The 15070-nt window shown below is 40.2% G+C and overlaps 1 protein-coding gene across 2 annotated transcripts in view; it reads left to right on the top strand.

Moving 5' to 3' along the window:
• The window catches only part of MARCHF5 (membrane associated ring-CH-type finger 5), a 333575-nt gene that overhangs the window by 303232 nt on the left and 15273 nt on the right, over positions 1 to 15070 (top strand). For both annotated transcript variants that reach the window (XM_085892587.1, XM_085892592.1), the window contains exon 5: positions 1758 to 1924. In XM_085892587.1, coding sequence (XP_085748713.1) covers positions 1758 to 1924 — 167 coding nt within the window. The remainder of the gene's footprint in view (positions 1 to 1757; positions 1925 to 15070) is intronic.

Raw genomic sequence — 15070 nt, 5'->3', positions numbered from 1 at the left:
TATATATATATATATATATTATATATATATATATATATATATATATATATATATTAATATATATATATATTAATAGATATATATATATATATATATATATATATATATATATATATATATATTAATAGATATATATGTACATATACAGTATATATCCATATATATATACACATATATCAGTATATATATATATATATATATATATATATATATATATATATATATATATATATATATATATATACATACATATATCTACATATACAGTATATATCCATATATATACACATATATCAGTATATATATATATATATATATATATATATATATATATATATATATATATATATAGATATATATAGATATATATATATATATATATATATATGTACACTAATGAAAGGCAATGTGTGTGTCAGTGTGTGTGTCTCTTCCATAACACCAAAACTGAAAAACTCAGCAGCTTAAAACTTTGCATGCATACTCGGAAAAACTCCAAGGAAATGCAAGAGTGAAAATTGGGTGTTTGGGTTTATTAAAACACACCTTTTGAAGATAATTAACGCCCTTATTTAATTATATCCTTCATCATTATTTTATATACTTATTCATTATATCCTCAGCTACCTCACTGGCTGGGGTCTTCAGGCATTTCCTGGGTATCCTCGTTCTGGTCTGAAGCCGCCATGTTTTTTTGGCCTGCTCAACCAGACCATGACTTGGAATAGACAGCAACAACTTCTTACTGATAAAGTGGTTTTTTCACTTTCCTCACTCATATAATTATCGAATGCCTCTTCATTATCGCTCCGAATCGCTGGGTATATTGCAATGCTTATAAACGCCTCGAGATGCCAGCGTTCATGGCTTTATATCATTTGCACATATGAATAATCAAGAGTATCTCTTAAACTAAGCAGAATTACAAAATGTGTGTTCCAGATTTGATTATTTATCAGCAGTTCCGACAACCAAAAAGTGTTGATTTGTCAAATTCGGACATTGCATGGGCGTTTCCGGGTGCATAGTTGTATCTTCAGCAATTGGTAATCATTTGCCAAGCCAGGCGTTCCGTTGGAGTGCTTGCTTGAGTGCTTAAGCCACTTACCGAGCTCTACAGTACAATTTGTGTCAGTTGATAGCGATACAGTTCGTGTCCCGATCGGGATGTGCAGTTGACAGTTCAAGGTAGATGAACGTATGCAGCACACACCAGCGTGGTACATATGGGTAGATTTGGATCTGTACGGACTCTCTGCTGGTGTGTGGACATGCCATGCCTGTTATGGGTACCGTGGTGGCAAGGTTTCTCCTGTATCTTTTGGAGGTTCTATCAGGTTTTCCTTTGTCCTCTCTTCTGTTTCTAAAGCATGTGGTTATTGTAGTTGCTTGACAAAGGTTATATGTTTCTCTTTGTAAGTTTCAAAGCAAAATATATTTGATAATGCCCAATTTCTGAGCCGTTTGCCATATGAACGTATTTTCTAAATTACCGAGCCACATGTTTTTTTTTCCACCTACCACACGCAACTGTTTATAAAGATTAATGTTTGTGAACATCTCCCTGAAATGTATATGTGAATGTAACGTCGTTTTTTGTTGAAAGCTCCTCAAGGTGTCTGGGTTGTCTCCAGTACACATACATGTTATTCATTTCAGTGAAACATGATGACTTTTGAAGTTAACTGCCGATATCTATTTGCACTTTCTCACTAACTCATTCATCTACTATTTTTTTTTCCTTCCCCACCATATAGGAGTGTGCCGCCCTGTGCCACGTATTCCAGCAGAGCCCAGCTCATTAGCAGACCATGTATCAGCAACACGTGTCCTCTGTGGTGCACTCGTCTTCCCCACCATTGCCACTGTTGTGGGAAAACTGCTTTTCAGCCGTGTAAACTCTAACCTGCAAAGAACGATATTGGTGAGGCTGAGTGGCTGTGCATGCGAAGGGGAAATATGAAAAGTGTAAAATCAGGAGACAAAGACATTTATTTGCCATAACATATTCGAGTCAGTCAGGTAGAAAAAAAATTGTTTTACGTTTGCTTCACTTAGGAGACTCAAGAAGGGAGGCAGATTGGGACTTCTGTAAGCAGCTGATGATTGATATATTACTGAATGCAATCAAGATAGCCTTGAGTGCATAAAGGACATTTGTTGTTAAAGTTTAAAGCCGTTCCCATCCAGAAACATTATGTGGCAGCAGTGCTTTGAATGTACATATGCTATTATTGAAGATATGTGTGGAGTATGTTGAACATTTTGTATCGTAGTTTACAGTTGTTTTTTTTCCAAGAAGATAAAGGCCACTCATTGTAGAGGAGGATAACAAAGTAAATCAAAGCAACAAATGTTTTTGGAGGAAGAGTGGAAAACAACAAGATGCAGGTGAACAGGCAGACTAAGTGCAGACAGACTAATAGTTAATAATTGTTAAAAAGAGAAGAGTTGGAGTAGGATGAGTGACAATATTAAAGCAAGGATGCAAGTCCTCATCAAGAACACATCCCTCAACCGCTCCTAAAAAATGGGACAGGTAGATCAGGTGTTGGGGAAGGAGGAAGACCTTTTATTGTTCGAGGGCCTTAAAAGGTATTGCTAAACTTGTTGTAGGCTGAATGTATGTGGGCCTTTAATGATGTGTTCGTAATTTAAACAATGCATGTGCAGATAAGTAGCATGAAACTTCGCATTCTGACTTTTTTTAATGCACATATAAAAATATTGTAATGGAGCTAAACATCATGAGTATGTTTTTTTTATATATATTTGTTTGTTTTTGCCTTCATGATGTTTTTTGGCTTGTTTATATGCTTCAAAAACTAAAAAAGAAACTACTGAACCAAATCCAACCAAATTTTGCATGTTGCCTAAGGATACCCCGAGTATGGTTTCTGTCTGGTTAGCGTATCTGGGGAAGGGGGTTCAGGGTAGGGAGACGATCCCATTTCTCGCAATATAAATGTGTATCGTATAGTGCCGCCTGATGGTAGCCGGTATTACATATCATCATCATCTTAAATAAATAAAGTTTAAACAACGTTATGCATTACAGTGATGCTGAGATCTGAGTGAGAATAATTCGAAATTTTCAAAATGTTTAAATACTCATTTCAAGCTTCGGTTCAAACCCAAGCACCCAAAGCACACATGCTGGATATGAAAGAAATTCCATGGACCAGTCATTTTGTCTCGAAGCTTGTAAGAAAAAGCTGACACCCAGTTGGGGATAAAAATTCAAATAGATTGTAGGTATCAGGGACAATGGGAGATTATCTCTTTTGAAGGGCTGGAGAGAAAAGAGTGCGAGGACAGGCACAAGGAGTTGGTTTAATATATGAAATATAAAATGGGAATGATAGTGGAGTTGTTTCAAGGTTAGACTTTGAGAAGGCAACAAGTATTGTGAGCAGTGAAGGATTGCAGGAGCAGGGGAGGGAGGTAGTGGGGAGGATAGCAATACAGGATCTGACAGTAGAGAAACTCGAAGCTCCTGCCAAGTGATAGCTTTGCTGCATTTGTAAATGTCGACTTCAAAATACTCATTAAAAGTTGGTGTTCCATTCATCATCTGCCAAAGATCATGTAATCTATTGATGTTTATTTAAATGTATGATGTGATCCATGATGTATGAACGCCCAAAGGTAGGCACTGATACACTGCTCATAACCCATCACCCATTGCAACACCTTTGTCACCAGGTTACAAGAATTGACATGTCATTTCATTGGAATTCCATCATTTTATAACTTTTTGGGAAACCTCATTCTGTTGTTTTTATTTTGGGGGAGTAAATGGGGGGAGTAATGCCGGAGGCATTATGTTTTGGGGTTGACCACCAGGCTGTCCATTGTTGTTGTTTTTGTCGCTGTGATAGCTTGTGAACCACAGAAGGGATTTCAGCCAATCTTTTGTGGAAGTATAGAATGTCTTACAAAGCCTAATTGATTCAATTTTCTGTTTCAAAGGTCAATGGTCAAATGTTATGTTCCCCTTGATTGAAAACCTTTGTTGTCACAATAACTTGTGAAGCACTTGAGAGATGTCAGCCAAACGTGGCAAGAGTATACTCGACTACAAAGATGAAGCGATTAAATTTTGGGGTCAAAAGATTAAAGGTCAAAGGGCATGTACTATTTGATTGAAAATAATTTTTGTTACTGCAATAAATTGTGAGCCACTGTAACATATTTCAACCAAACTTGTCAAAAGTATGACTGCTTCAATTTGGGGTTCAATGAGTCAAAGGTCATGTGCCCTTTGAAAATAATTTAGCAGACCATAACTCGAGTTTGAAGCACAACACGTTACTTGTAAGTTACTCATAAGTCGAAACACATCGAGGTAATGTTTAGCATACCCGAAACTTATTTCTAACCTATGAGTAACGTGTTGTAGGCACGTTACGCGATCGTTGACACACGTCGACACACGTTACTTGTAAGTTACTCATAAGTCGAAACACGTCGAGGTAATGGTTAGCATCAGTTTTCCAGACTCCCTGGTTTTTTTTTTTGGTTTTTTTTCTTCAGTAGACGGTGATGTTGACACTTCAATTTCTAGTGCGGTAATAATATAATATAATTAATAGGCTGCCGCTCAACAATTTAAATCATAACCGCACGAGAAATCAAAGTGTCAACATCACGCTCATACCGAAGCAAAAAATAAAAATAAAAAACCAGGAGTCTGGAACACTGACGCTAACCATTACCTCGACGTGTTTCGACTTATGAGTAATTTACAAGTAACGTGTGTCAACGATTGCATAACGTGCCTACAACTTATGGCCAGCGTATGCGGAACGTGTGTCATACGCTAGCATATGTCGAAAAATTTTCAACATGCTGAAAATTTGTCGACGTACTCTGCATACTACGACGTATGCCAGCATACTTCAGCGTGCTCTTAACATATACAAAACTTACCCATAACGTATTCGACGTGTGCCAGCGTATTCGGCAAATTTTTCATACGTCAGCATACGCTGGCTAAAACGTCAAGGTGTGACAGCGGCTTGACACTTCGATGTCTAGTGCGGTTATGATTTGAATCATCGAGCCGCAGCCTATTAATAGCCTACGCCACGTGATCGTCGGTGATACGCTGCCGCGCTATGCATAAGTTAGACTATCGTTGGGCATAGGTTGTGAACGCCGACAACACGCTCAGCATTCGTTCATATAAGTTATCTATATGTTATTGAAACGTTCTGTATACGTTACTAATACGTTACTCGTACGTCCAACTCGTTATGAGTACGTCCAAAACTGGAAAAAAACATCAATAGTTCAGCGTACGCCAGCGTTTTACATACATTTTGATACCTTGCCATACGCTGGCTAAAACGTCAAGGTGTGACAGGGCCCTAACAGTGGGTTGACATCTATTGCGGGCGGTGAAATATCCATCGACGCATTTGCGTGTAAATCTATTTTCAATCTTTATGTGACATTGAGATGTATTTTATTGTCATCTTATATATTATTTCCGAGTTTGTGGTTTCGTGTCGCGCTATCTTTGACTTTGTTCTGCGCTCGAGTAACGTGATATTCGGCTTACATGATCTCAAAGACCATATGAGGTGCATGGTACAAAAAAAGTAAATAAAATGGTTCTGAAACATTGAAATCGTATTCCACTTACTGCATTAAAGTAAAATTACTACTGATACTCTGCATCAGTTCCTTTCTCAAACACACCCACCCCAACATGTCGTGCAGAGCGCGGGTTATGCTAGTTGAGACATTATTACACAATGCAAGTGCATTGATTGAGGTTCATATCAACTTTCATTGACTACAACCTGTGACAACCATATACTAAACTGTACCTCTTGCAACAGATTAATGATAATAGCATAATATTAATGTGATTACAAAACAGTTTTAATGCTAATAATACCCGCCTTCCAAAGGGGTTTTTCCTCCTTGGACAAATGCCGTGTTAAAGTGTATAATTTGCTTATTGTAGCATTTCGTGGAAAACCATTACCAGAAGTAAAAAATATTATAAACCACAAACACATATGATTACATTTTTAAACAATCATTACTGTTGTTTAACACAAAACTTAACTGGAGGAAACTTGGGGTGTATTCAATTACCAAGCAGCTAACTAGCGCTTGCCAAGTCAGCTGTTCCTTATCAGTGGTTTTGAACGGAGTGCTTGCTTGATGGCTTAAGCTACTTTGTGAGTACTCTACAAGACACTTGTTAATTGAGCACATCCCTGACATGCTTGAGGCCCGAGCCTGTAACTTGTATACCCCAGAGAGATAATAACATGACCCTTCCTGCCACTCCCGTCAGCAACGGGTGTACTAGTTCTGATAAATTCCTCATTTCTCAAAGTTTTATTGTCAGGATTTATCAAGATCATCATACAAATTTGAATGGATTCGCAAATGTGATCAGCATTCTCACCACACCACCGGCTTGCCCCCTTCCACTCCAGGAATTCTCCATAAATATTTTGTGCCACAATTTTTTTTCCTCGATGGTGGCTGCCTTCCTAAGATCATCCTGAAGCTTTTGTTGAACCTGTGGCTCATTTGGTCTCGATAAACCAGGCAACACACTGCCTTTTTCCTTGTGGGGATGCCATTTGCAGTTAATGTGATGTCACTTTTCACAAGAGACACTTGGAACGAAAATAAAAGTAAATAATTATTTGAGAAGTGTTCTTTTGCACTTCCCTCATCTTCCCAATCAGAAACTGCCTCATGGAATTCCAATAAATTTTTTAACCTGACTTCCCCTAAGTAAATCCATGCTGATTGCCTTCAGCTCATTAAAATGTACCTTCATGATTCCCCATCTGACGGCTAATTAACTTCAAACATCTCTCCTACAACTGAAACCAAACTAACAAGTCTATAGTTCTCTAATTCCGCTCTGGCTGTCTTTTTGAAATTAGTGTTATATTTGCGACTCTCCAATCCTTGCCTTCTCTCTCTCGTGTTACGGTCACTTGCGCCTAAACGCTCTCCCACCTCCACAATATTTGGATCATTACTTACAAACAGGTCTGACACTGCACTCCCTCTGCACACTACAACTTTATCATATTCCTCGTTATCTACTTTAGCTTCAATCTCTTCCATCTTGTTATTGTAACTGCTAGCTTTGGTGTTTAATTTTTTTTTTTTGACTTTTTCCTTCTTGTAATTTTTTTTGCTGCCTGCCCCTACCAATCATGTTCTCAGTAGCAGTTCCTTCATTTATAGCCTCTCAACTTTGGCCAACTCAACCCCCTCCCCTGACCTAAAAAAAAATGTTGAATTCCCTCCTCAATTCCCACTGCAAACCTTGCTGCCCCCTTTCTCTTTAGCATATGGCCATCATTCTGGAAACACCCCCTTTGCCCCCAAAGTGATTTCTCCTGCTTAAGTATAAAATCTTGCTGCCAGCACCATTCTTTGAACCACAGGTTGACCTCTCTTACTTCATTCATTAATTATGTTCCCTTTCCTTTTCTTGAAAGAATACCAGAAAACTTTCCCTCACAACACTTTGCTTTAAGTCCGTTACATGGCAGCTTGTACCTGTTTCTCAAATATTCTGAATAAACCTTACCTTGCTCCGACATGCAGCACAGCCAACATCTTCTTCCCATGGAATGACACAATGACTTTTAACCTTCCTTCAATATCCGTTACTCCGCTTTACTAGGCCTTAGACCACACGCTTCTAAATCAATACAATTGCCTGCTAATCTGCTACCAGCACTACTGCAATGATTCCAATATGACTACTGCCAAAAACTCCTGTAATTATTCCAATATGATGACTGACAAAAACTACTGTAATGATTCCAAAATAACTACTGACAAAAACTACTGTAATGATTCCAGTTTGACAACTGACAAAAATTACTGGAATGATTCCAATATGACCACTGACAAAAACTACTGTAATGATTTCAATATGACGACTGACAAAAATTACTGGAATGATTCCAATATGACCACTGACAAAAACTACTGTAATAATTCCAATATGACTACTGACAAAAACTACTGGAATCATTCCAATATGACTACTGACAAAAACTACTGTAATTATTTCAATATGACTCCAGACAAAAACTCCTGTAATTATTTCAATATGACTCCTGACAAAAACAACTGGAATGATTCCAATATGACTACTGACAAAAATTACTGGAATGATTCCAATATGACCACTGCCAAAAACTACTGTAATGATTCCAATATGACGACTGACAAAAATTACTGGAATGATTCCAATATGACCACTGACAAAAACTACTGTAATAATTCCAATATGACTACTGACAAAAACTACTGGAATCATTCCAATATGACTACTGACAAAAACTACTGTAATTATTTCAATATGACTCCAGACAAAAACTCCTGTAATTATTTCAATATGACTCCTGACAAAAACAACTGGAATGATTCCAATATGACTACTGACAAAAACTACTGCAATGATTCCAATATGACGACTGACAAAAATTACTGGAATGATTCCAATATGACCACTGACAAAAACTACTGTAATAATTCCAATATGACTACTGACAAAAACTACAGGAATCATTCCAATATGACTACTGACAAAAACTACTGTAATTATTCCAATATGACTACTGACAAAAACTACTGTAATGATTTCAATATGACTACTGAGAAAAATTACTGGAATGATTCCAATATGACCACTGACAAAAACTACTGTAATGATTCCAATATGACTACTGACAAAAACTACTGTAATGATTTCAATATGACTACTGACAAAAACTACTGTAATTATTTCAATATGACTCCTGACAAAAACTACTGTAATTATTTCAATATGACTCTTGACAAAAACAACTGGAATGATTCCAATATGACTACTGACAAAAACTACTGTAATGATTCCAATGTAATGACTGACAAAAACTACTGTAATGATGCCAATTTGACTGCTTACAAAAACTACTGTAATGATGCCAAGCAATAATGAATACAGCACACCTTAAACAAAGTAATGATTGCGGGTGCTCAAAGCAACAAAATATCCACAATTATCCCGTTCTGCATTCGAGCTTCCTTAATACACTGTCCGATCACTCCCTTTGCTGGTTAACTCCTTGAAATGTGGAATTCTTCAAATATTTTGGCAGCACTTTGTTTCTTCCTTTATAATGGGATAAAACAAACAATATCCACTGGAAACTTGTTTGTATAATACAATATACTGGGATTTTTTTTCATTAACTTGACCAAAGTAGTTTTAAGGCACATACTGTTTGTTTGTTTTTCCTCATGTAAATGACGAGGTGAAGTTTGTCAAGTTACTGACCTCGAATGCACTGGATGAGGATTTGTAGAGCTCAGTCTCACAATGCAATAGCACTGTTTCTGGGAGTGTAGATCTTTTGCAATTATTATTTTGTGATTGTTGTTGACCTAATGATGTCCTTGGTGTTTGCTCAGACACTTCAAGGATACGTTGGTTCTTTTCCGTCTTTGCTCCGAAGAAGCATCTTGGCTCGTGCATTGCATTACTGATGCTTTTGAAAGTAGGTTGTTTCTTGTGCATCAGTATTCTTGCTACATGAGTCACATTGTGACAGAAATTTTGATTGTCTTTTTTTTTTTCCTCGGTCTGACTCTTTTTCAACCTCGCTGGAAACTTTGCCTCAACATGTGTGCTTACAGGAGCATTGTTTTTTTACTACTTGATCTGTTTGTGAGGTGTGGTAAAGTCACCTGTTGCCTCATTAGCCACGAGGGTTCCTGTACAATAGCTCTCACTCTCACACATCAGCTGCCAACCTGAGTGGGTTAGCTGGAGAATAACCCTGCTTTGGTGACTGCATGATATCAGGCCCTGTGGGAGTGAGGGCGTGGGAGGCTGGTGTGAAATGAAGGTTTTCTTCGATGCCAAACCATATACTTCTGGGAATAGCGATGACACCACAAAGGCAAAACCAAGGCTGCTTGTCCAGCAATGTTCCTTTAAGCTAAAGGAATTATGGTAATCTTGAACATGGGTGGGAAAAATATGGCCACTTTCAGCCATTACACGTGTGTATTTACTTTTCATCTTTTTGCCAAATCAAAATTTGTGGTGACTCACCACGTGGTATTGCGACATGACATTGCCATTGTATTTCTCTTGATATGCTTTATTTTGGTCCAACGGTCTAATGATTGTATGGAAACAGTAATACAAGAGTATCCCGTTCGGAGAAATACTAGTTATAATGATTTTGTAAGAATGAATGGCACTTTTGAATAATTCCATTTAAACTTTTTTTTTTGGACAATCCAATAAATGAATTGATATAACAAAGAAATGTAGCAAAAAAAAAATCATTGTTTTTTTACAATCAAAAGCCATCACCTATTGCGGAGAAATCAAGTAAAACTTTATTATGGCCACTATTTTTCTTCTTTGTTATTTTTGTCGACACATGATCGAGGCTCATGGAAGAGCTTGTGCAGAATGGAAGGATGAACAAAATGGAAAGAGGGAAACAACAACAGTGGAGTAGAAGTGAGAGTGAGGTCAAGGGGAAGGGAAGAAGGACACATTGGGGTGAACATGCTGTACACAAGCTGAAACACAGCAGGAAGGGGAAAGCGGGGACGAAACAGTAAAAGAACGAACCAAATGACATCGAGCAAATGAAAAGAGGTGAGAGAGAGAGAGAGAGAGAGAGAGAGAGAGAGAGAGAGAGAGAGAGAGAGAGAGAGAGAGAGAGAGAGAGAGAGAGAGAGAGAGAGAGAGAGAGAGAGAAAGAAGAGAAGAGAAGAGAAGAGAAGAGAAGAGAAGAGAAGAGAAGAGAAGAGAAGAGAAGAGAAGAGAAGAACAATAACCTGGAAATAGGGAGTGTTTGGGAATGGGGTCATTTGGGATGGAAGAGATCATGAGTATGGATTTCAGATGACCTGAGGTAGTGTGGAACATGTCTTGATGTCCTGGAGGGAAGAATGTGACTGAACAGACTGGGGAAGTTGGTTCTGCAGGTGAGAGAAACGAGGAACAAATGAATGGAGGTGTGCAGTTAGCCTGGATTTTGTGAGTTTAATAAGAAGAGGGTGTTCGACAGACTCTGTGTACCCTGCAGAAACCGTGGAGGGAGAGAGCCAAGAGAGGATAGAGAGTGCAAGACCAAAAAGGAGGCAGTATAATACAGTGAGGTCAACATTCTGCCTGTGATGTGAAAGTAACAGGCCTAGATACTCAGCTTCATCATGGGAGATCCCAATGATTTTGAGGGCCTTGCTTTCCACGGCATCCAGAAGGGCAGGGGGGTAAGGAACGTGTGCCAGCCTATAGGGGAGAACAGTGCTCCTTCAAGCTGCGAATTAGGACCTTGTAAGTTGTCAAAAGTTCAGATTGGCCAAGGAAAGACCTTGCACGATTAAGGATGCCCAGTCGATGGCTGGCTTTGGAGGCCATCTTGAATATATGATCTTCCAAGGTTCTTTTTCATTTGTATGTAGCACAAGGCTGTAGGGTAGCATCATTGGCTGGGGGCATGGCTGTGCTGATGCAATTCCCTCTGCTGGTTAGGGCAGGAATTTGGAATTTGTTCATGGAATTTGGAGCGATAGCTTGCCGACTCTTCACGAAGGACACAATGGGATCTTCAACATTCACCAACGAATGCTGGCAGATGGGATGCCCGTTAAACGTCCATCCGATTTTTGCCAGCTCCTGATTCTATCCAGGTCTGCAGAGAGGTAAGAGGCTGCGGCCTACCTGTCTGAAGGATGAGTAATGATATGACAGATGTAGAATCATCCGCAATGATATAGGCAGGATTTTCCAGGGAATCAGAAAAGTCATTGATGAAGATGAGGAACAAGACTGGGCCCAAGATAGTGCCTTGGTGCGCTCTCGCCTTCACAGGGAGAGGAAATGAAAGGATCCAGTTAAAAGCTAAATGCTGAAGACAGGAGTGTAGGAAGTCAGTGATCCCTGAGAGGAGGTGGCCTTGAATTCCATAAGCAAAGAGTTTGGAGATAAAGGTGAGGTGACAGAATACAGCAAATTCTCGAGATACACAACATGGCTAAAAGTATGTGGATACCCCTTCTAATTTGTTGATTCTGATATTTCAGCCACACCCATTGCTAACAGTAGCCTGGTGTTGGCGCAGTGGTTAGGGCAGCGGCTTGGGATCCCAGTGTCCTGAGTTCAAGCCCCGTTGGCTGCTGAATTAACACCAGGGGGTTGACTCAGCCTGTCATCCTTCCGAGGTCGGCGAAATGAGTGCCAGTGTACTGGTCCCGGTGTATGCCCCAGTTAGAATAGGTGTACCATATCCCTGTGTGTCGTAAGAGGCGACCAGGGTTGGCGTCAGGAAGGGCATCCGGCCATAAAACATTGCCTCAAGAAAAAGCCTAACCCCTGCACAGCAGGGAAAAATGGCTGTAAAAACGGTCATTTTTTTTTTTACCCATTGCTAACAGGTGTATAAAATCATGCACACAGCCATGCAATCTCCATAGACAAACATTGGCAGTAGAATGGGCCGTACTGGGGAGATGTGACTTTCAACGTGGCACCGTCATAGGATGCCACCTTTCCAACAAGTCAGTTCATCAAATTTCTGCCCTGCTAGAGCTGCCCCGGTCAATTCTAAGTGCTGTTATTGTGAAGTGGAAACGTCTAGGAGCAACAACAGCTCAACCACAAAGTGGTAGGCCACACAAGCTCACAAAACGGGAACGCCGAGTGATGAAGCGCATAGCGCGGAAAAATAATCTGTCATCGGTTGCAACACTCAGTACCGAGTTCCAAACTGACTCTGGAAGCAACGTCAGCACAAGCACTGTTCGTTGAGAGCTTCATGAAATAGGTTTCCATGGCCGAGCAGCTGCACACACGTCTAGGATCACCATGTGCAATGCCAAGCGCCGGCTGGAATGGTGTAAAGCTCACCGCTATTGGACTCTGGAGCAGTAGAAACGCGTTCTCTCGAATGATGAATCACGCTTCACCATCTGGCAGTCCGATGGACGAATCTGGGTTTAGTGGATGCCAGAAGAACACTACCTGCCCAAATGCATAGTACCAACTGTAAAGTTTGAAAGTTTGGTGGAGTGGTAATACTGGTCTGAGGCTGTTTTTTATGGTTCGGGCTGGGCCCCTTCATTCCAGTGAAGGGAAATCTTAATGCTACAGCATACACTGACATTCTCGATGATTCTGTGCTTCCAATTTTGTGGAAACAGTTTGGGGAAGGCCCTTTCCTGTTTCGGCATGACAATGTGAGGTCCACACCCTTTCCTGTGCACAAAGCGAGGTCCACACAGAAATCGTTTGTCGAGATTGGTGTGGAAGAACTTGAATGGCCTGCACAAAGTCGTAACGTCAACCCCTATCGAACACCTTTGATATGAATTGGAACACCGACTGCGAGCCAGACCTAAAATCACCCAACATTAGTGCCCAGCCTCACGTATGCTCTTGTGGCTGAATGGAAGCAAATCCCCGCAGCAATGTTCCAACATCTAGTGGAAAGCCTTCCCAGAAGAGTGGAGGCTATTTTTGCAGCAAAGGGGGGACAAACTCCATATTAATGCCCCTTGATTTTGGAATGAAATGGTGGACAAGCAGGTGTCCACATACTTTTGGCCATGTAGTGTTTGTCCAGAAAGATGGTCCTGATCTCATGTTTGGTATTGAGGGCTTCCTCCCATTGTTGGGAGAGTCGAAGCAGCATGTGCAAGGTAGAATGACAGGGTCTAAAACTGAACTGATGATCTGATACCAGTCCATTGGCTAAAAGCAAGGTTTTAATGTCAACTGCAATAATAGATTACATAACCTTGCTTATAATTGGAAGCAAGCTCATAGGCCTGTAGTTAAGAGGATCTGTTGTTGCACCATATTTGTGTATTGCAGTGATTTTGGCTAACTTCCAGCAGACGTTAACTGACCCAGAGAGAATGCTCAAATGAACAGTGCAGACAGAGGATGAGGAAGAGCAGCAGAGCAGGTTTTTAAGACACTTGCACTCGTGCCATCTAATCCTGTTGCAGAATCGGAGTCGAGGTTTACCAGAAACCGCTACACCTTCTTAGGTCGGAAAGACACTCTCCAGAAGCAGTTGGGTACGACTGATTAGTGTAGGTGTTTGGAGTTGGGGGTTGGGTACACAAGATTTGGAAGCAAACACAAAATTGCGGTATTCGGTCTTCTCATGAGCAGAGTAAACTCTGTGGTGCCATTTGAAATGAGGGAAGGGGATAGAGGGGTAGTATACATCAGAGACAGATTGATAAGGTGCCACCAGGTCTGCGAAGGAGACAAGTTTGAGGTTAGCCAAAAGGTTTCTGTTTTTCCTGAGAGTGGGCACATACTTGTTCTGGGCTTTGTGGAATGATCTAAAGTTGCCTTTGGTCAGATTTTCCTTCCAAGAAGAGAAGGCAAGTTGTTTGAAGGCAACATGGTTCTTTGTATCAGGGGCAAGAGGATAGGTATGATAAATGGTAGTTATGATGACATGAAATGGCAGTTTGCAGAGCCTGCCAGTCAGCTTGAGTGAACTGCCAGATTTTACAGTGCTGAGACAGCTCTCTGACAACAGCCAGAGAAATGCTAACTCTCACAAGCACATAATCAGATTAACCTGTTGGAGCAGAGGAGGAATTGGAGACATTGGTTGGAAAATTCGTCATCCCCAAGTCTAGTAGTGGAGAACGTGCCTTGGGAGAAATTTGAGTTGGAAAGTTCACTCATCATGGCTGGTTGGAGAGATACCTACACAAATTGAATTGGCATGGTGACAGTTTTAATCACCGCATATGAGGAAGCAAGAGTTGGGATGGGTGGTGAAAAGTTATCATTTTTAATTTTGTCCATGTTGGCAAACAGGCAGATATAAACAAAGTCACCTCTGTTAGGATGAGGATGATATAGAGCACAGACAAGCAGGAGGGAGGTGGTTGCAGAGGGGAAAGTGCAGCCAAATGTATTCTTGAGGGTTAGGAGGGGGAAAGGTTTTACACAGACAGTAGGAAATGGAGTTCTTGACAAACTGCAAGTCCACCGCTGGAACGAGTGTCTGGCCTGTCGAACCAGAAA

This window comes from Eptatretus burgeri, chromosome 1 (genome assembly GCF_056783735.1).
Source record: "Eptatretus burgeri isolate ZD-2024b chromosome 1, Ebu_testis_v1, whole genome shotgun sequence".
NCBI lineage: Eukaryota > Metazoa > Chordata > Myxini > Myxiniformes > Myxinidae > Eptatretus > Eptatretus burgeri.
The sequence above is the reverse complement of the archived record's forward strand: the minus strand, read 5'-3'. Positions and strand labels throughout refer to the sequence as shown.